This window comes from Taurulus bubalis, assembly GCF_910589615.1.
Source record: "Taurulus bubalis genome assembly, chromosome: 10".
NCBI lineage: Eukaryota > Metazoa > Chordata > Actinopteri > Perciformes > Cottidae > Taurulus > Taurulus bubalis.
The window spans coordinates 365,111-392,528 of NC_136598.1; the positions used below are offsets into that span (position 1 = coordinate 365,111).

Sequence of the window (27,418 nt, forward strand, 5' to 3'; positions counted from 1 at the left end):
GACGGGCGCTTGGTTGCTATTTGCAATCAGCATACGGTGACGCTGTTACAAATACAAGCAGAGCCCGACTGAAGAAAATTAGACGATTGTGTCCGAGGTGGAAGGTCGAAGGTCACAAGTGTTTCCACCGGAGTGACGGGGAGAAGAATAAGAGGCTTGGACAGGCAGCGTCTGCTCCGTCAGCCCGAGATGAGAGACTGGATGCCACTACTGGACAAACCTCCATGAGCAGATGTGAAGCAGCGAGGGTGAAGGGACGTCCAGCAGGTGATTTGTTTCATTAGTGTGTTAGAAGTGCACCAGGCACTTTGAAGCTTCATTCATAGCATATTCCATTTGAATGCTGCGCAGCTTGTGTTATGGTGGTATGTGGTGGTATGTGGTATGTGTTATGGTTATTTGGATGGAAAGAAGATAGATGTAATCATTTCCAGTTATCTTGACTTTTATCTTAATCTATTTAATATTCTGCTTCAATCCATATTTGCTGGCCTTTCAAGAACAACATTTTCACTGCAGTCAAAAAACAGTTTGCTCTCCTGCTTGCCACCACGCTCCTGTATTAAATGGCTGTTCTCAGCACTCTAATAGCACCATGAATTTCATTTATACAAAAACATGACATAAATCATAGTTTTCTCTTTTGTGTGTATTTCCTTCAACAGTAGGCGACATAGTCGGCATGAAGAGGAGTTAAAAGAAGGAAGAGCGGTTGCTGCCGGTAAATGGAGGTTACAAGCTCAACGAAAAGAGGACTTTTTCATTATTTTATCAAATTATCATAGAAATTAACAATCAACATTGATATTCCATAGCCAGTAGCGACATTGTTGGTTTGCGTCGCAAAGTGGTGCACATTGGTACCGAGAAATTACACTAACATTAATTTATTCTGATGTCATTGCAGGTGAATTGAGCCTTTCAGTCTTCATGCAGCTTGGGAGCAACTAACTATACGGGATGACAAAGGAATGAGTTTTCCTTTGTCATCCTAGGATAGTTTTTATGGTATATATATTTTTATTTGTAGGATGTATATGTTTGGCCGCAGACATGTTGGTTTCTGAAGCATTAGAAAAGTGTTCGTTTGATCATATGCTTTATTAAAATGCATGAGCTAGCTCACGGTGTTTGGTGTTTGCAAACAGCACTGTGTCTGTTCGTGAATCGTAGGATATCTGAAAAACATATTTACTGTGTTTGTTACATTTTGACAGAAAAATGAGCTCTATAGACTTCAGGATCTCTGAACTCACGTCAGTTAACCTGAATTTATTTCATGTTTAATTTGACGTTCATGCAATTTAATCCAAATTCAAACTCATTTAAACAGCTTGCAAGTGTGACGAGGGGGAATGTACAGCGAAGTGGTACTTTATATGGTAATTTGATGTATTTCTATGTAAATCGGTAGTTTAGTTTAGTGATTATGTAAATTTTGCAGAGTTGAGTCTCTGGAAAATAGAGACAGATTGTAGTCAATTACATTTTATTTGTATAGCCCAATTTCGCAAATGTTGCCTCAGAGGGTTTACCGGTCTGTACGACACCCTGTATGGACCCTCACCCAGATACGGAAAACTCAAAGAAAAGATAGTTTAAGAAAGGAGGGAGAGCCACGGAGGAGGGATCCCTCTCCCAGTGTGATGTATGTCGTGTTTACAGAATGATCAGCGTATGGAAGTAGCAGCAGCAGCAGCAGCACCAATAATAGCAGAACTAATAATATATAAAGGTTTACAGGTAAAACCACAACAATGGAAACCTGTGAGGCGAGAAAGCAAAGAGACTCCGGGGAAGACGGCAAGTTCGTAGCATGTGAAATGAGAGACGATGATGATTCATAACAGTGAACGTTTATGAAGTGGTTTCTGATGATATTGCCTAACGGAAACATACAAGGTGGCCATAAACTTGTGGAACTCTGTGACTAATGTTGGTGTTCATGGGTCATTCGTCGTTGTTCAGTCAGGGCGGAGATCTGGTTTATGTGGTAAGAAATGGACACGTTTCATGTGAGAAAACGGTTCAATTTCAAGGTTTTGGGTTTGTTTGGACTTTTTTGCATTTATAAAAAATATATAGATGAATGGAAATGTTGCTCATGTTCTTGATAATCTTATTTCAATGGAATATTAACATTTACTTGTATTTCCCCGGCATTATGAACCATCACGTGGACAGTGTTCATTGGTGCATATTCAAGGTCAAAGGTAGAACGTGTTGACATTCTCTCTCTGCTATCAGTATGTAGGGGAACGGAATGTTTCTTCAATGCTACGATTAATACAAGAACAAATAAAAGTACAAAACACACAAAAAATACAAAGGCAGTAAAGTGCAGGTAGCATTACGTTGAGTAAAGTGCAATGAATGAAAAGTAAAAATGTACCAAATAAAAGAGCTAAAACAATATTCATATACGTCACGTTAAAAGGAATGTCTGAACTTTAACCATACACGTTCCTCCAAGCCTCAATCCCCACAGTCAGCGGCCCTCGGAGGGTTGGCGGGCCACATGTTGAGACCCCAGCAGCAATAATAACACATGTCTGGCCGTCTGTGAAGTGCGTGGAGACAATAATTCCCTACTGTCAGTTGAAATCGGCAGCATACTGTCTTGCTGTCGGGCCAAATCTCTGGGATTATGTTATTACAGCCGTAATGCCAGAGTACAGTAGCTGCGCGCGCACACACACACGCACACACACACACACACACACGCACACACACACACACACGCACACACGCACACACACACGCACACACACACGCACAGGATATCTGATGCTTTGTGGTATAAAAACGACTTAATGGACAAAGTGGGGGCATAATAATCACGTCAGTTTTGACAATGTGTGGGAGTGGAAATGAACTGCAATGGAACCCAGACCAACACAGAGCGCTCTCCCTCAACTGAAGCAGCTTTGAATAGCAGATGGAGAACATGCTGGGTTACACTCGTCTTTAGATATGTCTTTCATTGGGTTACAGTTGAGGTCAAAGACATGGAGGGGGAGGGGAGGAGAGGGAGAGAGGGAGAGAGAGGGAGGGAGAGAGAGAGAGAGAGAGAGAGAGAGAGAGAGGCCTAACAGATGGATTACATGTCAGGATTATAACATAAAGACACCAGCTGCTAAATATACACCTACTGTGTGAGTACTGGGCTGATGGACCAGTCTTCATTCCGTATACTTAAGATGAAATGACATGAGCAGGTTTGGCGATTAGTAAAGTACTGACTGGCGTTTTAGGCGAGCTGCTGTCATTAGATCACAATGGAGTCCGCAGGAGGGTTTGGGTTCAAGTGTGAAGACATGTTGAGCACAGAGGTGATGTTAGTGCAACAGTCATCACACTGCACAATAAGAAAGTGGGCTGCTGGCCTCGTGGACACAGTCCCTTTGGCTTTTCAATCCCCGCACAAAGCGTAGGAACAGATTCTCCAGCATGCTGTGCAGCCCAAATTGTAATATATAGAATTTGGACCCCAATATGCAGACACCCCAATATCCCCAACCAGCGCCCCCCCTGAGCCTTCTGAGAGTCACAACGCCCCGGGTCACATAGCACCTGACAGAGTCCGACCCCACAGCTATGCTCGTGTCTCACAGGTGCTTCATTTGATCAGTCAGTCTTTTCGACTGCCAATCAAATTGTTCCCACTTCACATCCTTGCTTTCTGTTTTGATCGGTGCTTTTTGAAAATACAAATGTGTTTGGGACCTGGATCTTTTTTTTTTAAACAGTTAAATAGGATGTTTGCCATGGGGTGTTCATTTATAACACCACACTATCAGGGGGTTCATGGACACGCTGTCAAGTCACGTGGAAGGGAACAAACCCGTTTCCTGTTTCTCTGGGGGAGGGAGGGAGAGGGAGAGAGAGAGAGAGAGAGAGAGAGAGAGAGAGTCACACACACACACACACACACACACACACACACACAGCATTATCGACGGGGTGAAAAACACCTTTTATTATTACGGTTTAAGGATAAAGACATTGGTAACAAACAGCACTGCACCGCTGGCGGTCTGCAGTTTGGACTTGCTGATCAGTAAAGTGACGTTGTGGGCGACTGTGGTCAGCGGTGAGCAGGGTCGTCCTTCAATCAGAGGATCGGCGGTTCGATCCCCAGCTCTGCGAGGCCCAATCTCCACCCTCCACCACACGCAGTTCCCAAAGGAAGAATGGAGACGTAGAAAAAAAGGAGGCACGTGGGCGTTTAGCCCGATAAAATACCTTAACATTACGGATTAAAGATGGAACATAAAGACACATTTTTACATTCATCAAACATTTCGTTTTGACAAAAACAAGTAAATAGATCATTTAAAATGACTTCAAATCAATGAATAAAAAGTATAAAATAAATACACAATTGTACACAATATGTTTTTATGTAGTCACGTGAATGTTGCAGCATAGTGCCCATTCATATTCACACCATCAAGTCCTCCAGCCTCTCACACTCAGAGGTGACGTCAGGGAGTCCCTGGGGGTTCAGGGCTTGAGGGTCCAGGGCTTGAGGGTTCAGGGTTTGAGGGTTCAGGGCTTGAGGGTTCAGGGCTTGAGGGTTCAGGGTTTGAGGGTTCAGGGTTCAGGGCTTGAGGGTTCAGGGCTTGAGGGTTCAGGGTTCAGGGTTTGAGGGTTCAGGGCTTGAGGGTTCAGGGTTTGAGGGTTCAGGGTTCAGGGTTTGAGGGTTCAGGGCTTGAGGGTTCAGGGTTCAGGGTTCAGGGGACACTGGGATTGAGGGTTCAGGGTTCAGGGTTTGAGGGTTCAGGGCTTGAGGGTTCAGGGTTCAGGGGACACTGGGATTGAGGGTTCAGGGTTCAGGGCTTGAGGGTTCAGGGTTCAGGGTTTGAGGGTTCAGGGCTTGAGGGTTCAGGGTTCAGGGGACACTGGGCTTGAGCCTGTGTCCTTGACATGTAACCACACGTCTCCCGTAGCTGTGTCTACGGTGTGTGACTGCCAGCTAGTCCTGATGGGCAGGAGGCACCTTGCATGGTAGCTCCTCCCATCAGTGTGTGAATGATGTCATGTCGTGTTAAAGCGCTTTGAGCGTTTGGAAGATTAGAAAAGATCTATACAAGTACAGTTGATTACCATTTACAATGCTCTCTCGCTCCACATTCTCCATGTTTTAAAAGGGCCGTCTGAGAAGACACTCCCCGCTGCCGTGATGCTGTGGAAGACTCCACGCTGCCAGGACTCACAGCCACATCACACTGATCGTGCTGCATCTGTACCAGATCAATACATCACTGCGAGGCTACAAATAGGATTTTAAGGTCCCAGAACTGTAATTATATTTTTCACAACCCCCCCCCCCCCCCGTAAAAAAAGACGTGAAAAATTAAGGTAATAATTTACTTGCCAAGAAGTTATGATGGACTTTTTATTTATTTACAAATCAAACAGCATGTACATAATCAGTGTTGCTGGGCGACAAACAGATGCTGCTGAGTGCTATGACACCCAGAGACGTCAAACAGCATTGCTCTCAGGAGTGAGACATCAACCCTCGATACGTCCTTTCAGGCCGATTAGAGGCAAAGGTACTCAAAACGCTTTAAAATAAGTGTGATGCCCGCCTTCACGTTTCAGACTAGAAACTGAACAATTCAGAAGGAACAGATGTTTAAATCATAAAATCATTTTCATCGCTTTTCTTTCTGACAAATACTCCGAGGTCTCACACTGTGGCAGATACTTTGGTGTAATGAGTTTTGAATGTGGGTAGGAAAATAAATGAAAAAACTAAACACCAAACACTTGCATTCCCTTTGGATTTGATACCGCAGTATACAATACATAGACAGTGGCACATTGTTTAGTTGTAATGGTCCTGTGCTCCTCCATAGTGGATGTATTACTAGCTGTCAAACATCTCGTCTAAATCTAGCTTATACAAGCAGCTGCAAGAAAACAGATATGGAATCAGACATGAAATATATTCAGATCATGATTGTGAGGAAGGGGGAACAACAACAACATACATTTCATGAACCTGATAACCGCGAGCTGTTGCAGGCCGATGGAGCTGACAGCAGACAGGGAGAGTGGACTTTTCCCTGCGCCTGAACGGGATGATGTATGGAGCGTTTAGTCCATTCAGACAAGACACTGTCAACACTTAGCAGGCTCTCTCACACACACACACACACACACACACACACACACACACAGGCCAAGTTAACGTGTGGTAAAAGCAAATAAAACGACAATGGAGTGGTAAAAGTGTAGTATGAGGGTTAGCATGCTAACATGTTTAAGGGGTTAGCATGCTAACATTTGCTTCTTACACACAACAGCTGAGGCTGATGGAAACGCCACTGGCTTAGGCAAACATCGCAGATCGCAGTGGCGTGCCGTCAAGCCGGTCACTGGGCCCCTCATTGACCGGTCGTAACGTTAGCATATCACGCAAAAGCACAAATTGATGAAGTCAGGGGGTGAGCACAGCCACTGGGGTTCATCCTCTGACCGCAGGAAGAGCGGAGAAATCCATCCAATAGTTATTGGTGTCTTAGTAAAAGTAAAAAAGAATTGCCAACTTGCTGGTGGCGCTACAAGTCGGAGGACCACCAAAAGAACAGCAGGGTTCATCCTGTGGGGAACATGAACGTCTCTCCAAAATGTAATGAGGACCGATCCAGTCTTGACCTAAGTGCTGGACCGAGCAACTGACATTCATTGAGCCGCTGCTAGTATGACGGCACGGAAACACAAAGTGAAAAATTAATTTAAAACTATTTATTTGGTAAATCTTCTATTTACCTGAGTGAACAGCCAGGTAAATAGAAGGGTATTGTTGCAGAGATTCCTTTACACGGACACAAAGAAAAAAGTCCAACAATAACACAAGAAAGTTGTCATATACACAGTCTGTATAAAATGATCAGTTTTAATGGTTCAAATACAAATTACACTGAAGCCAAAGCTGGAAAAATATGGATCCAAAACCGAAGGGACCGAAAGCAATTTAGAACTTTCTTCTTCCTTCTCATTCATCTACCCAACAAAAACCCAACAGCACTGACAGAAAAACTCAGACATGAAATGTCCGATGAGACAATATTAGAAAATCCCATTTCAACATGTGAAAAAACAAACAAGCCTCTCTATAGCAGAGAACCTCATTAGATCAAATTTGTCAAAAGAAATAAAAAATATCACATATCGAAATATAAATACTAACAGGCAATGAAAATAAAAAGGATCTTTGTGCTGCTGTGACCGTTTTCACTCCCAATGCTTATACAATCAAGGCTTACAAAGCTCATAAAGTCGGGGGTCAAACAGACACAAGCAGCTCCTCGTTCCCTCGCTCATCACCAGTTCCTCCATCACTCTGAAGCCTCCATCCTTCTCTCTTAACCCACCTGGTACACCGGCATTACCCTCTATCCTTCACCCGCCTGTCCACCAGACCCTGCGTTTCACAAACACTCCTCTCCGTCCCTCTTCGGCTTTTTACTCCATCTTGGACATCTCAAACTTGGTCGTCAAGGTTTCCTGGATTTTTGGAAGACAGGGAGAGAAAAGTGGCAGCTGATAGGTGGCAACAAAAGACCGCCAAACCCTTTTTATTCCCTCTTCTAAATTAAAAGAAGAGTTATTTAATTTGTTCCCTACAAATTGAAAGCACTAAGTGTGCCATTTGTGGTTATGTGTGCAAGATGAGGCATGACATGGAGTGTGTGTGTGTGTGTGTCTGTGTGTCTGTGTGTCTGTGTGTGTGTGTGTGTGTGTCTGTGTGTGTGTGAAAATGCATCTAAAGTTGAAGGAATCAGATTCTTAAAGGAGTAAAAACCAAGCCTGTGCTGGGATGCGATCAAAAGAGCATCTGGGCATGGAGGCGGTGGAAGGGAAAAGCCTATTGTCTTTCATTTCCTCCTTAATTGTGATGAATTACATACTTTGTTATTATAGGGATAATGTGCAGGTTAGAGTCAGATTCATCTCTTGAATAACAAGAGCGCATTACATAACCTGCCATATAGGACATGCATAGTGGGGAGGCTACGGCAATGTTTCCTCTTAATTCCATCATCTAATAAGGGAGATTCATGACACTGTGAGGGTTCGCTCACGATTTAAACACTCACACAGAATCATTGAAATTAAATGTTATATATAAATAAGTGGGCTACAACCTTCAATTATGACGACTCGTACAGAGAAAAGACCTTCAGCACGCGCCATTTTAAATCAAAACCCCGTCTCCCTGCTTTGCTCCGTCCCTTTGGACTCGTTCCCTTCTTTGCTCCGTCCCTTTGGACTCGTTCCCTTCTTTGCTCCGTCCCTTTGGACTCGTTCCCTGCTTTACTTGTTCCCTTCTTTGCTCCGTCCCTTTGGACTTGTTCCCTTCTTTGCTCCTTGGACTTGTTCCCTTCTTTGCTCCGTCCCTTTGGACTTGTTCCCTGCTTTGCTCCGTCCCTTTGGACTCGTTCCCTGCTTTACTTGTTCCCTGCTTTGCTCCGTCCCTTTGGACTCGTTCCCTGCTTTGCTCCGTCCCTTTGGACTCGTTCCCTGCTTTGCTCCGTCCCTTTGGACTCGTTCCCTTCTTTGCTCCGTCCCTTTGGACTCGTTCCCTTCTTTGCTCCGTCCCTTTGGACTCGTTCCCTTCTTTGCTCCGTCCCTTTGGACTCGTTCCCTTCTTTGCTCCGTCCCTTTGGACTGGTTCCCTTCTTTGCTCCGTCCCTTCGGACTCGTTCCCTGCTTTACTTGTTCCCTGCTTTGCTCCGTCCCTTTGGACTCGTTCCCTGCTTTGCTCCGTCCCTTTGGACTCGTTCCCTGCTTTGCTCCGTCCCTTTGGACTCGTTCCCTGCTTTGCTCCGTCCCTTTGGACTCGTTCCCTGCTTTGCTCCGTCCCTTTGGACTCGTTCCCTGCTTTGCTCCGTCCCTTTGGACTCGTTCCCTGCTTTGCTCCGTCCCTTTGGACTCGTTCCCTTCTTTGCTCGTTCCCTTCTTTGCTCCGTCCCTTCTTTACTCGTTCCCTTCTTTGTTCCGTCCCTTTGGACTCGTTCCCTTCTTGACTCGTTCCCTTCTTTGTTCCGTCCCTTTGGACTCGTTCCCTTCTTTGCTCCGTCCCTTTGGACTCGTTCCCTTCTTTGCTCCGTCCCTTTGGACTCGTTCCCTTCTTTGCTCGTTCCCTTCTTTGTTCCGTCCCTTTGGACTCGTTCCCTTCTTTACTCGTTCCCTTCTTTGTTCCGTCCCTTTGGACTCGTTCCCTTCTTTGCTCCGTCCCTTCGGACTCGTTCCCTGCTTTACTTGTTCCCTGCTTTGCTCCGTCCCTTTGGACTCGTTCCCTGCTTTGCTCCGTCCCTTTGGACTCGTTCCCTGCTTTGCTCCGTCCCTTTGGACTCGTTCCCTGCTTTGCTCCGTCCCTTTGGACTCGTTCCCTGCTTTGCTCCGTCCCTTTGGACTCGTTCCCTGCTTTGCTCCGTCCCTTTGGACTCGTTCCCTGCTTTGCTCCGTCCCTTTGGACTCGTTCCCTTCTTTGCTCGTTCCCTTCTTCGCTCCGTCCCTTCTTTACTCGTTCCCTTCTTTGTTCCGTCCCTTTGGACTCGTTCCCTTCTTTGCTCCGTCCCTTTGGACTCGTTCCCTTCTTTGCTCCGTCCCTTTGGACTCGTTCCCTTCTTTGCTCCGTCCCTTTGGACTCGTTCCCTTCTTTGCTCGTTCCCTTCTTTGCTCCGTCCCTTCTTTACTCGTTCCCTTCTTTGTTCCGTCCCTTTGGACTCGTTCCCTTCTTTACTCGTTCCCTTCTTTGCTCCGTCCCTTTGGACTCGTTCCCTGCTTTGCTCCGTCCCTTTGGACTCGTTCCCTGCTTTGCTCCGTCCCTTTGGACTCGTTCCCTGCTTTGCTCCGTCCCTTTGGACTCGTTCCCTGCTTTGCTCCGTCCCTTTGGACTCGTTCCCTGCTTTGCTCCGTCCCTTTGGACTCGTTCCCTTCTTTGCTCCGTCCCTTTGGACTCGTTCCCTTCTTTGCTCCGTCCCTTTGGACTCGTTCCCTTCTTTGCTCCGTCCCTTTGGACTCGTTCCCTTCTTTGCTCCGTCCCTTTGGACTCGTTCCCTTCTTTGCTCCGTCCCTTTGGACTCGTTCCCTTCTTTGCTCCGTCCCTTTGGACTCGTTCCCTTCTTTGCTCCGTCCCTTTGGACTCGTTCCCTTCTTTGCTCGTTCCCTTCTTTGCTCCGTCCCTTCTTTGCTCGTTCCCTTCTTTGTTCCGTCCCTTTGGACTCGTTCCCTTCTTTACTCGTTCCCTTCTTTGTTCCGTCCCTTTGGACTCGGTCCCTTCTTTACTCGTTCCCTTCTTTGCTCCGTCCCTTCTTTACTCGTTCCCTGCTTTGCTCCGTCCCTTTGGACTCGTTCCCTGCTTTGCTCCGTCCCTTTGGACTCGTTCCCTGCTTTGCTCCGTCCCTTTGGACTCGTTCCCTGCTTTGCTCCGTCCCTTTGGACTCGTTCCCTGCTTTGCTCCGTCCCTTTGGACTCGTTCCCTGCTTTGCTCCGTCCCTTTGGACTCGTTCCCTGCTTTGCTCCGTCCCTTTGGACTCGTTCCCTGCTTTGCTCCGTCCCTTTGGACTCGTTCCCTGCTTTGCTCCGTCCCTTTGGACTCGTTCCCTGCTTTGCTCCGTCCCTTTGGACTCGTTCCCTGCTTTGCTCCGTCCCTTTGGACTCGTTCCCTTCTTTGCTCCGTCCCTTTGGACTCGTTCCCTTCTTTGCTCCGTCCCTTTGGACTCGTTCCCTTCTTTGCTCCGTCCCTTTGGACTCGTTCCCTTCTTTGCTCAGTCCCTTTGGACTCGTTCCCTTCTTTGCTCAGTCCCTTTGGACTCGTTCCCTTCTTTGCTCAGTCCCTTTGGACTCGTTCCCTTCTTTGCTCAGTCCCTTTGGACTCGTTCCCTTCTTTGCTCCGTCCCTTTGGACTCGTTCCCTTCTTTGCTCCGTCCCTTTGGACTCGTTCCCTTCTTTACTCCGTCCCTTTGGACTCGTTCCCTTCTTTACTCGTTCCCTTCTTTGCTCCGTCCCTTTGGACTCGTTCCCTTCTTTGCTCCGTCCCTTTGGACTCGTTCCCTTCTTTGCTCCGTCCCTTTGGACTCGTTCCCTTCTTTGCTCGTTCCCTTCTTTGCTCCGTCCCTTCTTTACTCGTTCCCTTCTTTGTTCCGTCCCTTTGGACTCGTTCCCTTCTTTACTCGTTCCCTTCTTTGTTCCGTCCCTTTGGACTCGTTCCCTTCTTTACTCGTTCCCTGCTTTGCTCCGTCCCTTTGGACTCGTTCCCTGCTTTGCTCCGTCCCTTTGGACTCGTTCCCTGCTTTGCTCCGTCCCTTTGGACTCGTTCCCTGCTTTGCTCCGTCCCTTTGGACTCGTTCCCTGCTTTGCTCCGTCCCTTTGGACTCGTTCCCTGCTTTGCTCCGTCCCTTTGGACTCGTTCCCTGCTTTGCTCCGTCCCTTTGGACTCGTTCCCTGCTTTGCTCCGTCCCTTTGGACTCGTTCCCTGCTTTGCTCCGTCCCTTTGGACTCGTTCCCTGCTTTGCTCCGTCCCTTTGGACTCGTTCCCTTCTTTGCTCCGTCCCTTTGGACTCGTTCCCTTCTTTGCTCCGTCCCTTTGGACTCGTTCCCTTCTTTGCTCCGTCCCTTTGGACTCGTTCCCTTCTTTGCTCGTTCCCTTCTTTGCTCCGTCCCTTCTTTGCTCGTTCCCTTCTTTGTTCCGTCCCTTTGGACTCGTTCCCTTCTTTACTCGTTCCCTTCTTTGTTCCGTCCCTTTGGACTCGGTCCCTTCTTTACTCGTTCCCTTCTTTGCTCCGTCCCTTTGGACTCGTTCCCTTCTTTGCTCCGTCCCTTTGGACTCGTTCCCTGCTTTGCTCCGTCCCTTTGGACTCGTTCCCTGCTTTGCTTCGTCCCTTTGGACTCGTTCCCTGCTTTGCTCCGTCCCTTTGGACTCGTTCCCTGCTTTGCTCCGTCCCTTTGGACTCGTTCCCTGCTTTGCTCCGTCCCTTTGGACTCGTTCCCTGCTTTGCTCCGTCCCTTTGGACTCGTTCCCTGCTTTGCTCCGTCCCTTTGGACTCGTTCCCTGCTTTGCTCCGTCCCTTTGGACTCGTTCCCTGCTTTGCTCCGTCCCTTTGGACTCGTTCCCTTCTTTGCTCCGTCCCTTTGGACTCGTTCCCTGCTTTGCTCCGTCCCTTTGGACTCGTTCCCTGCTTTGCTCCGTCCCTTTGGACTCGTTCCCTGCTTTGCTCCGTCCCTTTGGACTCGTTCCCTTCTTTGCTCCGTCCCTTTGGACTCGTTCCCTTCTTTGCTCCGTCCCTTTGGACTCGTTCCCTTCTTTGCTCAGTCCCTTTGGACTCGTTCCCTTCTTTGCTCAGTCCCTTTGGACTCGTTCCCTTCTTTGCTCAGTCCCTTTGGACTCGTTCCCTTCTTTGCTCAGTCCCTTTGGACTCGTTCCCTTCTTTGCTCAGTCCCTTTGGACTCGTTCCCTTCTTTGCTCAGTCCCTTTGGACTCGTTCCCTTCTTTGCTCAGTCCCTTTGGACTCGTTCCCTTCTTTGCTCAGTCCCTTTGGACTCGTTCCCTTCTTTGCTCAGTCCCTTTGGACTCGTTCCCTTCTTTGCTCCGTCCCTTTGGACTCGTTCCCTTCTTTACTCCGTCCCTTTGGACTCGTTCCCTTCTTTACTCGTTCCCTTCTTTGCTCCGTCCCTTTGGACTCGTTCCCTTCTTTGCTCCGTTCCTTTGGACTCGTTCCCTTCTTTGCTCCGTCCCTTTGGACTCGTTCCCTTCTTTGCTCCGTCCCTTTGGACTCGTTCCCTTCTTTGCTCCGTCCCTTTGGACTCGTTCCCTTCTTTGCTCCGTCCCTTTGGACTCGTTCCCTTCTTTGCTCCGTCCCTTTGGACTCGTTCCCTTCTTTGCTCCGTCCCTTTGGACTCGTTCCCTTCTTTGCTCCGTCCCTTTGGACTCGTTCCCTTCTTTGCTCCGTCCCTTTGGACTCGTTCCCTTCTTTGCTCGTTCCCTTCTTTGCTCCGTCCCTTTGGACTCGTTCCCTTCTTTACTCGTTCCCTTCTTTGCTCCGTCCCTTTGGACTCGTTCCCTTCTTTGCTCCGTCCCTTTGGACTCGTTCCCTTCTTTGCTCCGTCCCTTTGGACTCGTTCCCTTCTTTGCTCCGTCCCTTTGGACTCGTTCCCTTCTTTGCTCCGTCCCTTTGGACTCGTTCCCTTCTTTGCTCCGTCCCTTTGGACTCGTTCCCTTCTTTGCTCCGTCCCTTTGGACTCGTTCCTTTCTTTGCTCCGTCCCTTTGGACTCGTTCCCTTCCCCTTTCCTCACAACAGAAACGCCATAAAGGAATTACTTCATACCGTCTATGGGGTTTAATATCTCTTAGTGTTAATACAGCAGCTTACATAAGAAGTTGATTCCACATAAGAGGCACTTGGTTGATTGCTGGATCATTTATAAGCAGAGGGGAATCAAAATAATAAAAAGATATTACATATATAAATTTGGACCGAGTTATATTTAATATCAGAAAATGCTTTCTTAAATTTTTCGTATTTTTGTGTTTAAGATGATCATTAATGTCTAAGCAGCAACAGCATCCCAAACACACACGCAGTCACATTGTTCTGCTCGCCATGACCACAGAGAAGAGGATAAACAAGTGTGACGTAACCGTGGCAACAGCTGCTCTCGGCCTTGATTGTTTGCCACCCTCTGCTGCTCACAGGTCAGAACTACAATATTATAAACCAGCGGTATTTGTGACACACAAAGAAAAATACGTGTGTGCCGAGTATTTAAGTTTAATATATTGTGATTTTACAAATCCCATAATTTTCTCTTCCTCTGTAGTGTTTACATCTGGTAGTTGGGGTCGTATTTTTGCAGGACACGAAGAGTTTAAAGAGTATTAATATCTGTCTAAACAACGTTTCACAATAACTGAAAGTGCATAAAAACAAGCGTCTGTGTTAAAAGTGTCTTTGTCTTGCTTTCACTCATTTTCAATTATTATTACTTTCAGGTTAAAGAGTCTTCAAGGTATTTTAGCAAAACGACCTGCATTTCATACTTAATATACTGTACACAACTCATTTTCATCATTCGGTGGGTAAATGTGACTGGCAATACATGGGAATAATGAGGCCGATCGCCTGAAAGTTATGACTTATCATCTGGTTATCAGTGTGTTACAGCCGAGTTTGGTAATGAAATGAGAAAACCAGAAGACTTGCCTCATCAGAGTCCAGCAGGGGGGGCAGGGCGCTGTGAGGGAAAAGATTTGAAGAATATTAATGTGTGATCTTTCTCATATGTAATAATCAGTGTCAACATGACGACTTACACATCTGCCATCGATGACGGGAGGTTCTCTTCTACCCATTTCAGATCCTCATCCTGGAAAAACAACAAAGTCAGCCGATGTGTGCATTTTCCTCCATGAATTCATAAAAAGAACACGATTACATTAAGTGTGGAACTTTTGACTGACTGATGTCGAACAAACTAACGATATTCCACATGATGGAGATCAATAAATGAGTCATTTTGGGGTTTTGTTTCACTCCGTTTCAAAGCGACTGCTGAATAACTGAGCTGTACCTGTATGTTGAATCTTTTCATCCTCACAGAAACTACTAAGAGCCCAGTTATCAAACCAAAGCTCAAATTCTACTTCTCGCGTGGCTGCGAAGGCCCCGCATGACACAGATTTCATCACCTGGCCGTGCAGCCCATAATATGTGGTCAGATGGGCCGTGAGCCCCGATAACACATGTGTGAGCGTGTGTCAGCATACAGGAAGTGGTAGTGGTACGTTTTTTGGAATGCATCCGTTCCTGAACTGCGTCCCGCCCCTTGCCGCAGTATCGTGACGGACATCTACTGCACTCAGAGCTGCAGTGACATTACGCAATCTGAGGAAAAGCTGAAGTGGAAATACTGCTGCAATAATGGTTTTATAAATTTGGTAAAAATGGTCACTTACTTGACAAAGTACTCGTGGGCAGGATTTGTGTGTTCAGGAAATTGCAGTTATAAATGCAGGGCTGTGCATGCAAATGTACATGTAAAAGATAATTAAAGGGGTGTCGGGTGAGAGTATTTTTTGTTTTGTTTTTCTGCCGTTTAAAAAAAAAAGTTTATTATTGTCTGACAAACCTCATTTTTGTATTTAGGTGTATATATTGTGGCATCACAAGGGGACAGGTTGTGGAGGGACGATACATGCCCACACCACAAAATGGCTGCCGTGGGCGACACTACATCTCCCCGACTGCCTCTCCACGTACCCAGCTGCAGGTGCTTAAGGCCCCTAATTGAGGCAGGGCTGGGAGGCTTGACAAAGGACAGCCGGGAGAGCACAAGAACAGAGGGAGCTGGACGAGCAGGAGGACTGCCACCGGCTTGGAGGAGAAAGGGCTCCCAGGACCAGGACCAGGACCAGGAGGAGGACCAGGACCAGGACCAGGACCAGGAGGAGGACCAGGACCAGGAGGACACTATCCCTTGGACTAAACCGGGCTGAGTTTTGTTTGTTTGATAACCTCTTTCTCCCCCTGGGACGCTTTCTGTTTATTCATGGCTTTAGTTTTTGATTTAAAAGCAACTACCGGGGAAATGGAATAATAAACTTTTGTTCTCATTTATACCGTCTGACTGTGCCTGTTTCCGGCTCTCTCTTGCACTGCCCCACCCTCGACGGACAACCCGAGACATTACAATATCTAAATCAGGGGTCAGCAACCTTTCGTATACAAAGAGCCATTTTGACCTTTTTCCACCAAAAAAAAAAGTTTGATATCACAGCTTCTGAAGTTTTATATAGTCATATTATATATACAAAAAACTATAATTTGTTATATTTATGAAATTATAGAACAAGAATAAAGATTATTTTTTTTACATTGTATTGCTATTATACCTGTTTATAACTATCAAACAAAAAATAGTCATGTCGGCTACATTAAGGTTAATTAAAAACACCACTATACAGCCCTTCAGGTCTATCTATATTTGTGGCTCAAGTGGTAGAGTGTTTGTCCTGTAACCACAAGGTAGCAGGTTCAATACCTGTCCTCTTCAGTGAGTTTTACATTTTAAACGCATATCTTTTGCTACGTTTACACTGAGCGTTCTCCTCACTAGAGCACCGCAAACGGAGGACGGATCCGTTTTTACTAACGGACGCCTCGGTGTCTCATGAGCTGACACAGAACCAGCAGCAGTAGTGGAGTTTGGAGACGTGATCCACTTCCTGAAAGTAGATCTACTTTACTCAGTTTGCTGCAGCAGTTGAGGAATCGCTCTTCTGCACTCATCTGCGCGTGAGGGCGGGGCTCTGAGTCACGAGGAGCAGCTGCAGGGCGGAGGCTTGACAGCGGCGTGACCACATTTCAGTGAAAGAAATATTTAAACATTTATTTTTATTTTCAGTGACACAATATCACCTAAAACTCCAAGATAAGAGGACTTCCCTTTAAAAGTTTTTCCACTGGGCAAAAAAAAAGCCTCAGGGAGCCGCAACAGACGGGCTAAAGAGCCGCAACAGACGGGCTAAAGAGCCGCAACAGACGGGCTAAAGAGCCGCAACAGACGGGCTAAAGAGCCGCAACAGACGGGCTAAAGAGCCGCAGGTTGCCGACCCCTGATCTAAATGAATAAAAATGTAAGTGCCAAAAAAAATAGTCACTTACCATCTTGTTGGCTTTGGCCGTGCCATTGGTCTCATTTTTTGCGCCCCTCATTTTCATCCCCTCTGGAGACACAAAGGTAAATAAAACACACCCAGGTGGTACATTTACAGTTAACTAACAGACTGACAAATGAACTAAATGTAAAATAGGAAGGCACTGAGGATGGGGAGACAGAAATAACACCGAAGGGTAAGAGGAGGGAACAGGTGAGGAAGGAAAGGAGGAAGGTTTCATGTTTCTGACCGAAAGCCTCGTTCATCATGGGCTCCTGCTCCTCTTCCTCGCTCTCTTCATCAAACAGAGGACTGAAGGCATACCTGGCAAACACACAGCGAGAGAGGGAGAAAGAGACCGCCTTTACTTTGCAGTTGGAATGAGAGGAAGTGTCAATAAGGCGGGCCCGACCATGGCCCCCTACCTCTGGTTATTGGCTGACGGTCGCCACAGGAACATGATGACCAATAGGATGATGGAGAACAAGAAGCGCCAGAACGCATCATCTATCCACAGCTCCCTCCAGTCCTGCGAGAGAGAGAGATAATAATTCATTCATTTACATGCAGAAAAAAGACAGGATGAACATTTATTTCTCTGCTGGCCTTAGAATAAATCCGAATTTGACTTGAAGAAAAATGATATGAGAAAAGTGTTATGACAGTACTGAAATGTATATCGATGACAAAATATATGAAGGGTGACATAAGCACTTTTGCATACAAGCTTGGCTTATTCCAAGTTTCTATTTAATAAACGCTTAAAGACATTGAAGTGTTTCACATCGCATTTGTTTTCTCTAAAGGAGATTGATAAGGTTAATGCATTTCCATTACAATGAGAAGTTCATAAAATCAACACCTGACTTTCAGAAAGAACTACAATCATATCAACCCTGTAAGCCAGCATATATAGCTTACATACTGTTACTTGTCAGCAGCAAATGGGTTTTGAGAGCAACATGTTTACATTTCAAACACCTTGAACTGTGTTTAAGGTCTTTACAGTTAATCATCTCTTCATGTTTGTGCCAAAACACCACATCTAACCGAGGACCACAGTTCAGACTCCACCCTGCTGATGTACTCACAGCCTGACACTGAGAAGTCCTGAAGGTCTTGCTGCTCCACATGATGAAGATGACCGACACTGGGAAACACACACAAACAAGCATTAAAGAAGGGACCTGCGTTTCAGAAGGCAAACAAGTATGTTTTTCTTTCTTGTACCTATGACAGCGAAGATGAGCGTGTTGGTGAAGTGTCTGTAGAGAGAGAGCTTCACCACGTTCCTCCTCAGCTTCAGCAGCTTCATCGTCTGAGCCAGACTCACAAAGATGTGACGACACCGTCAAGGAACATCCACACAGGTGACACAAACACTGCCAGCTAGATTGTTGGAATCATCTCCAATTTCCATTTCTTAATGAAAAATGATTGTACAATGAAGACCAAACTAAAGTGTTTAACCCTGGAGATGTTTGCCGTCCCACACTCCTGTGGTTGGTGAGGTTTGCACTTGCACGAGGGACAAGATAACGTAGGTCCGAGAGTTCTTAAAGTTTCACATGCTGCACATTGTCTACAGTCTAAGATGTTCTATTGTGAATATAGGCACATGGAAATAAACCCAAGGGTACATTAAAATAGTCCTATACTTTGGTTAATTGCCTGATATTAGCATTGAGATGGGTTTTGACACAAAATTATACACAGAGACGAAGAAAGCAGGAAAAAGAGGAAAATAAAGAAATAAATGAGTGTGAGAGAGAGAGAAACATTTAGTTTCCAGTAGCCAGTAGCAGATGTCCACCAGCAGAGTAGAGTGGAGCACAGCCAGAGGAATAGCAGCCAGGATAACTACATCGCCTTCAGCCTACAGGGAGAGAAAAAGAATGACTGAAGACAAAGAGGTGAAAATAACAGTCAAAAAGAAGAAGGGGAGAGTATGGAGGGCAGGAAAGCAGGATGTGGAAAGAAAAGAAATGGTGAAGCATTGTACAACAGTCAATGAGCAGCTACAGTTAATTATGTTTGGCTCAGATGGGTGCACTAGAAGGGTGCACTAGGTGGGTGCACTAGATGGGTGCACTAGGTGGGTGCACTAGATGGGTGCACTAGATGGGTGCACTAGATGGGTGCACTAGATGGGTGCACTAGAAGGGTGCACTAGAAGGGTGCACTAGGTGGGTGCACTAGGTGGGTGCACTAGGTGGGTGCACTAGGTGGGTGCACTAGGTGGGTGCACTAGGTGGGTGCACTAGAAGGGTGCACTAGGTGGGTGCACTAGGTGGGTGCACTAGGTGGGTGCACTAGAAGGGTGCACTAGATGGGTGCACTAGATGGGTGCACTAGGTGGGTGCACTAGAAGGGTGCACTAGGTGGGTGCACTAGATGGGTGCACTAGATGGGTGCACTAGATGGGTGCACTAGATGGGTGCACTAGATGGGTGCACTAGGTGGGTGCACTAGGTGGGTGCACTAGATGGGTGCACTAGGTGGGTGCACTAGAAGGGTGCACTAGATGGGTGCACTAGATGGGTGCACTAGAAGGGTGCACTAGGTGGGTGCACTAGGTGGGTGCACTAGATGGGTGCACTAGGTGGGTGCACTAGATGGGTGCACTAGGTGGGTGCACTAGGTGGGTGCACTAGGTGGGTGCACTAGGTGGGTGCACTAGATGGGTGCACTAGGTGGGTGCACTAGGTGGGTGCATTAGATGGGTGCACTAGGTGGGTGCACTAGAAGGGTGCACTAGAAGGGTGCACTAGATGGGTGCACTAGATGGGTGCACTAGGTGGGTGCACTAGAAGGGTGCACTAGGTGGGTGCACTAGATGGGTGCACTAGATGGGTGCACTAGGTGGGTGCACTAGGTGGGTGCACTAGGTGGGTGCACTAGAAGGGTGCACTAGAAGGGTGCACTAGATGGGTGCACTAGGTGGGTGCACTAGGTGGGTGCACTAGGTGGGTGCACTAGGTGGGTGCACTAGGTGGGTGCACTAGAAGGGTGCACTAGATGGGTGCACTAGATGGGTGCACTAGAAGGGTGCACTAGATGGGTGCACTAGATGGGTGCACTAGGTGGGTGCACTAGGTGGGTGCACTAGGTGGGTGCACTAGGTGGGTGCACTAGAAGGGTGCACTAGAAGGGTGCACTAGATGGGTGCACTAGATGGGTGCACTAGAAGGGTGCACTAGGTGGGTGCACTAGATGGGTGCACTAGGTGGGTGCACTAGGTGGGTGCACTAGGTGGGTGCACTAGAAGGGTGCACTAGAAGGGTGCACTAGATGGGTGCACTAGATGGGTGCACTAGGTGGGTGCACTAGGTGGGTGCACTAGAAGGGTGCACTAGGTGGGTGCACTAGGTGGGTGCACTAGATGGGTGCACTAGATGGGTGCACTAGATGGGTGCACTAGGTGGGTGCACTAGATGGGTGCACTAGGTGGGTGCACTAGAAGGGTGCACTAGAAGGGTGCACTAGGTGGGTGCACTAGAAGGGTGCACTAGATGGGTGCACTAGATGGGTGCACTAGGTGGGTGCACTAGGTGGGTGCACTAGGTGGGTTCACTAGGTGGGTGCACTAGGTGGGTGCACTAGGTGGGTGCACTAGGTGGGTGCACTAGGTGGGTTCACTAGGTGGGTGCACTAGGTGGGTGCACTAGGTGGGTTCACTAGGTGGGTGCACTAGGTGGGTGCACTAAGTGGGTGGGGTTTACCCAAGTACAGTCTGTAAACCTGCAGAGCAACAGGCAAGCAGAAATTAACCTGAATCAGGACAGAAATGATGTGTCTCAATACACTTGTTATTTTGAGAGCATAAAGTCATTCACACTGACAAATATGGCAATGCACTGATTTCCAATGGTGTATTAATAATAGTTGCGATAACATGCAAAAACTCTTGCGATACTCTCTGCCTGATGACCCATTTTAGCCTCAACCTTTCAAGGTCAATACCTAACCTCAACCATACCAGGTCAATACCTAATCTCACCCTTCCATGGTCCATACCTAATATCAACCATATGAGGTCCATACCTAATATCAACCATATGAGGTCCATACCTAATATCAACCATATGAAGTCCATACCTAATATCAACCATATGAAGTCCATACCTAATATCAACCATATGAGGTCCATACCTAATCTCAACCATATGAGGTCCATACCTAATATCAACCATATGAAGTCCATACCTAATATCAACCATATGAGGTCCATACCTAATCTCAACCATATGAGGTCCATACCTAATATCAACCATATGAGGTCCATACCTAATATCAACCATATGAGGTCCATACCTAATATCAACCATACCAGGTCAATACCTAATATCAACCTTTCAAGGTCAATGCCTAACCTGAACCATTTAGCTTCAATGCCTAACCTGAACCATTTAGCTTCAATGCCTAACCTGAACCATTTAGGTTCAATGCCTAACCTGAACCATTGGAGGGAAATGCCTAACTTTAACCCTTGGAGGTTAATGCCTACCCTAAACCATTCTAGGTCAATTCCTAACTGAACCATCTGAAAGCAATGCCAAACTTTAACCATTCAAGGTCAATGCTTAGCCTCAACCAGCTTGCCAGAGTTTAGCAGTGTAGGTTACCTTCTAGACACAAAAAATACCTTATTAATTCACACACTACACAAGTCAAAAGTACACCTATGTGCAGAACACAAACGTCACTAAAAGAAGTATCCAAATTAAATTGAGAAACAGAAAAAGACCGAAAGGCAGACAGAGGACAGAGCAGGCTATAGTCTTATTACCCTCTGGTGGCAGCGAGTACAACATCTGCAGCTGGTTGGCGGACTGAATAGTGGCTGATCGTCATCAAAAAGTCTCCTTCAGTCAAACTACTGTCACTGTGAGAGTATAAAGACACACATCTGTAATAAAATACTATAAACGTAAGCATAAAAGTAACAGGCATGAGTCACTTATTTCTGGTTATTTATTGTAAAATAGACCAGGTGGTGAAAGTGTAGAGATCGCTCTCAAGTTTAAGGTTTGGCAGAGTAGTGCTGTATTCCTACCGCACTGCATTATTAGAAAATATAAAACATGTTCACTGCCTTTCTCCCTCTCATAAATGTTGCTGGTAGTTGTGGCTGCTTTCAACTCTGGTAATGGTTGTGAGTAGCCGTTAGATTAAATCATCATAGGGGTTAAATTAATGCAAATGCACAGCATTTAGTGGTGGACATTGTTATAATACAGTAACTTTCTCTCAGCACTACTATCTTCCGTTGCCTGTCTGTTCCTTATTTGTGGTTATATTTGAGGGCACTATGTATTGGCCAACATCATTTTAAATTATTACATTATTTAAATGCATAATTATGTGTAAAAAAGTGCATAATTATTTATTAGGTGCTGATGATCGTATGTCTACAGATTGTAAAGCCCTCTGAGGCAAATTTGTAATTTTGGGCTATACAAAATGAATTGAATTGAATGTGCGGGAGTGCGTGTGTTTGTGCACATGTTAAAGGATATCCACCAGACCACACAGGAATCAATGAAGGCCAGCACTATGTCACACGCAATTTTACTGACGCCGTTGTTGCCTCGATCCTAGAGAGGGAGAACAAGTTAGACACATATACACAGACACCACTCGCGTAAATACACACACACACACACACACACACACACACACACACACACACACACACACACACACACACACACACACACACACACACACACACACACACACACACACACACACGACTTACAGCGTTGACTTGTAGCATCCCCTCAACGATGGAAAAGATCAAGTAGAGCAGACCGACTCCGACGACTCTGTGGAGCAGGGCACCGAGTCTGGGCCTGGTGAGCAGACAAAGGAGCGTTATGACTCCATCACACCAAAGAACTGGTCTTAGGCATTTCTCATCATTTTGTAGATGTTATAGACTCAAAGATTGTTTCAAAATGACGATTAGATATAATATAGAACAAATTGTAGTCCTCGTATGAATGGAAATTACAGTTATCAAACGGATTTGAGACCAAAGTGGATGAAAAAAATATATTAGAGAGGAATTTCTTATCTGAAAAATACAAGAAAACCTCATGAAAACTATAAAGAGAGCTGTGAGAAGGAAACGACGTACTTCACGATGCCGTATCCCAGACTGGCGATGATCACCAACACCCTGGCCAGAGTCCTCTTTACCGCGGAGAGCACCTCGGCAAACACCACCGCCCCCCAGACTGCAGGAGGACACGTGACAGCGGGTTATCTCTCCACGTCAAACACTCGCCCTCCATCAGCCCGCAGAAAGCGCCTCTGTGTCTTCACCTACCCGACAAGCCTTCGTATCGGAGGCTCTGGAACTCGCCGTAGTAGACGGCTTTCTCCAACATGCCCAGGAAGAGGACGCCTCCGATCCAGAACTGGATCCTGAGCAGATCCCTCCAGTAGCACGCCGACAGAACCAACCACAACACCGCCAGCAGCACGTACACGATGCACATGACCATGTAGAACTGGAGACACGATCAGAGCGGAGACAATATTGACTTTGGGGAAAAAGGAAAGAAGACATTTATCTTAAAGAGTTGGTTTTCATATTCGGATATTTGGGGTTGAGGTAATTATACATAGTGTACAGCCCCATAGGTGGAAAAACAAACCTGGATAAAAGCACTATTCTACTCCCGACTGGGCCAGCAGCAAAATGTAGTTTAGACACCTAAAATAAAAAACACCAAGTGTACGCTACACTTAAAATAGAGCATACACTAAACTTGTAGCGTACATTTTAACAGACGTTTCTATATATGAAACATTCTGTCCAGGACAGCAGCAGGTGAGTAAACTGCCCATCGTTTTTCTGTTGGAGCTAGATGGCAGTACATCCTGCATCATGTAGTACAAGGACAATAACCTTGTAAACTTGACTATGGATAAGTACCTCGACATCAGAACCACAGCTGTAAGTGCCTTTTAAAATTAGTGTTTTTTAGAGTTTAAATTAGTTGAACTTTTGACTCATGGCGGCACCGCGCTTGGCAGCGGCTGCACTGGCTCCCGACAGCAGGGAGAAATAATCAATAACAAATAGCTCATCTTTATCATGGGCAATTGTATCAGATTTATGAATGACAATTAAGTCAACCTTTAAATCTCTGTCATGGACTTATTAATCGTGATTAGCGGCGCTCATTTAATCCTGTGTGCCCTGATTGGGGAGTTAAACACAGTACTTGACTCTTCTTTTGGTTGGATGCTCTTTTAAAAGTGTAACTCCCATTGTCTCCAGAGAATAGGAAAAATTACAGACTAACACATTTGTTGGTAATGTTTGATTTTTGTTGTGCAAGTGTCATTTTGTCTTGCGTGTGTGTGTCTTCTTACCACCATCATCGGCCACTCAGAGGCTGATATGTAGTCATGCGGACCCTTCATGCTGATAAGCACTGCAAACACAAACACACGCGATCAGATACACAAACACAGGGAGCAGTCGAAATTAATTTCACTCATTGTCAAACAAAGCTGCACCATTCATTTTGATGTGGGCTCACAGTGTGCACTGTGATGCTCTAGTCGGTTGCAAAAGTTGCACTAACTATCATTTTAAAGTCATTAGAAAAGGGTAAAGATGGCAACAGCCGTAAAAACCCACAGGATGATGGTGCAAGTAAATCTAGCATCTGGTCTCGGGAACACCATCAGCCTCCCAGCAGTGCAAACAGGAAATCTCTAATGGCTAACGGTTGAACAGGTAGTACATTACACTGTATTGGTGTGTGTGTGTGTGTGTGTGTGTGTGTGTGTGTGTGAGACTGACATTGTACACTCCAGGGCGTGGGAGGGTTAGCGGGGTCAGGGGCTCTGATCTTGTCTTTGACTTCTTGCACACTCAGGATGAACATGTACGGTCCGTCCTCCCAGGTCTCGGCCACCACGTCGAGGTGAGGATAAGCAGCCTTCTGAGCAACAGAGACAAGTCAATATCTTGATTTGCCCCAGTGGTTATGCAGCATGAGCATACATTTAGGGAACCTGATTACAACACACAACAGTAGAAATACTCAGAGATGGCCGAGGCGAAAAGGAGTGTTTGGGTTTATTGATTTAATCCAGTGGGAGTCTGAGGTCCAGAAGGCAGAAACTGAAACTGTCCTTGTAAAGGATTAGGAACAATCAGACGGGATGGATTCTGTCTTTTATGGAACCGTTTAGTGTAAAGAATGTTTCCTGTGCAGTGCTGGTTATTTTTGCTGTGGACGTCGACTACCTTATTTCTTTTTTTTACTTTTTATTTTGCGTTTAACACAGAGCCATCCCTGACATCCAAATAAACAAACATAACAAAATAAATAGCAAACAATAAAAACAGTAGTATTAGTATCAATAGTCCAAATGTGAGCACAAATGCCAACCCTTACATACATGAACATCCACACCAACAAATGCTCCTTCATGTACACAACCATCCACATCCACACCCGCATGTACCTCCCACATGCACACACTTCTGCACACACACTCCACAAGGAGGGCCCAATGATAAGGGAGGGGAGGACTGAATCGCTAAGTTAAAATATGCTATATGCAGTAAATATATAAAATGAAATAAATACAAATGAAATATATAACTAAAGTAACATATAGTAAAATAAAAAAATACTGAAATAAAAAGAAACTGACTTTCATTTCCGGGCAGGATTTACAAAGTGGCTTAGCAGTGGTATTCTAGTTATGCATCTAAGATCTAATGATCTAAGAGAAAGCGACTCAACAAAAAGGTTGAAGGAAATGGACTTCTTCAATACAGCATGATGTCCATTTAGTAAATGATGGTCATTTAGAGTCAAACAGACCATAAAGCAGAGGACACTTTAGGGCGGGACTACCTTGATTGACAGGTTTCTGCTACCAGAGCCGTGTACGGCATCTCTACGTCACGTATCTCCTCAGTCCAAACATGGTCGCTTTGTACACAGTGGCTTGCAAAAGTATTCATACCCCTTGAACGTTTCCACATTTTGTCACATTACACTCCACAAACAAATATATTTTATTGGAATTTTATGTGAAAGACCAACACAAAGTGTCACACAATTGTGAAGTACAAAGAAAATTATACATGATTTTAATTTTTTTTCACAAATAAAAATCTAAAAAGTGCAGTGTGCAAAATGATTCAGCCTCTTTTCTCTGAGTGCAACCAAACCTTCAGAAGTTGCCTGATGACTGCTGAATGTTGACCGAATGACTAAATAGAGTCCACCTGTGTGTAATCTAATCTCAGTCAAATACAGCTGTTCTGTGAGGCCTCAGAGGTTTGTTAAGAGAATACTGGGGAGCAAACAGGACCATGAAGTCCAAGGAACACACCAGACAGGTCAGAGATAAAGTTGTGGAGAAGTTTAAAGCAGGGTTAGGCTATAAAAAGATTTCCCAAGCTTTGAACATGTCACGGAGCACTGTTCAATCCATTATCCAGAAATGGAAAGAGTACGGCACAACTGCAAACCTACCAAGACACGGCCGTCTACCTAAACTCACAGCCGAACAAGGAGAGCACTGACAGAGATGCAGCCGAGAGGCCCATGGTGACTCTGGACCAACTGCAGAGATCCACAGCTCAGGTGAGGGAATCTGTCCACAAGACAACTATTGGGCTCCACTCCACAAATCTGGCCTTTGTGGAAGAGTGGCAAGAAGAAAGCCATTGTTGAAAGAAAACCATAAGAAGTCCTGTTTGCAGTTTGCCAGAAACCATGTGGAGGACACAGCAAACATGTGGAAGAAGGTGCTCTGGTCAGATGAGACCAAAATTGAACTTTTTGGCCTAAATGCAAAACGTTGTGTGTGGCGGAAACCTAACACTGCACATCACCCTGAACACACCATCCCACTGTCAGACATGGTGGTGGTAGCATGATGCTCTGGGTGCTTCTCTTCAGCAGGGACAGGGAAGTTGGTCAGAGTTGATGGGACGATGGATGGAGCCAAATACTCCCCATGTACCAATCAAAACAGCTGCTGGCCAGTTGCGAGCGAGTGGTGAATAACGATGGCGGTGGCGGTCCTTTTCGGCGTCAATAAATTAATGTGTTTACTTGGAAAAAAAATACTGTGATATACCGTGAAACCGCCAGAATCTTACAAAATACCGTGATATGAATTTTTGGCCATACCGCCCAGCCCTACTCTAGATGTGCAAAGCTGGTACAGACAAACCCCAAAAGACTTGCAGCAAAAGGCGGTTCGCACTTTTCAGTTTTTTGTTTGTGAATGTTTTTTAAAAACATGCATCATTTTCTTTGTACTTCACAATTGTGTGACACTTTGTGTTGGTTGTGTGTTGTGGCGTGTAATGTGACAAAATGTGGAAACGTTCAAGGGGTATGAATACTTTTGCAAGCCACTGTATGTGTATGTATCCTGGGACTAAAACCAGGAACCTCCCCAACCTCTCTGCCTGCTGTAACAGGTTAGCTGACCACACTGAACAGACCTGACTGCCCCCTAGAGGAGGGACGGAAGGGTTTCCTTTTTTGGCAGAATCCCCCTTCTTCTGCACTGCAGTAGCCTGAGAGACAGACAGCAATAGAGTCAGTGAGTCATTTAACAATCGAAAATAGACAAAGAGCATCTCAAATCCACAGACGCGCACACCTTCGGCTTCGGCGGTTCTGCAGATGCATCACTCCTTCTGCTCCGACCTGGAGTCTTCTCTGTGGTTGGCTGGTAAA

At 46.0% G+C, this 27,418-nt stretch overlaps 1 protein-coding gene across 1 annotated transcript in view; it reads right to left on the reverse strand.

Moving 5' to 3' along the window:
* Positions 1-6,890: 6,890 nt before the first annotated feature.
* Positions 6,891-27,418, reverse strand: part of LOC306742202 (transmembrane protein 87A) — a 29,789-nt gene continuing 9,261 nt past the window's right edge. Inside the window, exons 6-21 of the mRNA XM_079224542.1 lie at positions 27,342-27,410; positions 27,181-27,255; positions 24,502-24,643; positions 24,066-24,127; positions 23,011-23,194; positions 22,819-22,918; positions 22,438-22,531; positions 22,182-22,273; positions 17,907-18,004; positions 17,768-17,826; positions 17,102-17,205; positions 16,927-17,000; positions 16,684-16,745; positions 14,334-14,386; positions 14,224-14,254; positions 6,891-7,521 (exon numbers count right to left, since the gene is read on the reverse strand). Coding sequence (XP_079080668.1) covers positions 7,480-7,521; positions 14,224-14,254; positions 14,334-14,386; positions 16,684-16,745; positions 16,927-17,000; positions 17,102-17,205; positions 17,768-17,826; positions 17,907-18,004; positions 22,182-22,273; positions 22,438-22,531; positions 22,819-22,918; positions 23,011-23,194; positions 24,066-24,127; positions 24,502-24,643; positions 27,181-27,255; positions 27,342-27,410 — 1,341 coding nt within the window. The 3' untranslated portion in view covers positions 6,891-7,479. The remainder of the gene's footprint in view (positions 7,522-14,223; positions 14,255-14,333; positions 14,387-16,683; positions 16,746-16,926; positions 17,001-17,101; positions 17,206-17,767; positions 17,827-17,906; positions 18,005-22,181; positions 22,274-22,437; positions 22,532-22,818; positions 22,919-23,010; positions 23,195-24,065; positions 24,128-24,501; positions 24,644-27,180; positions 27,256-27,341; positions 27,411-27,418) is intronic.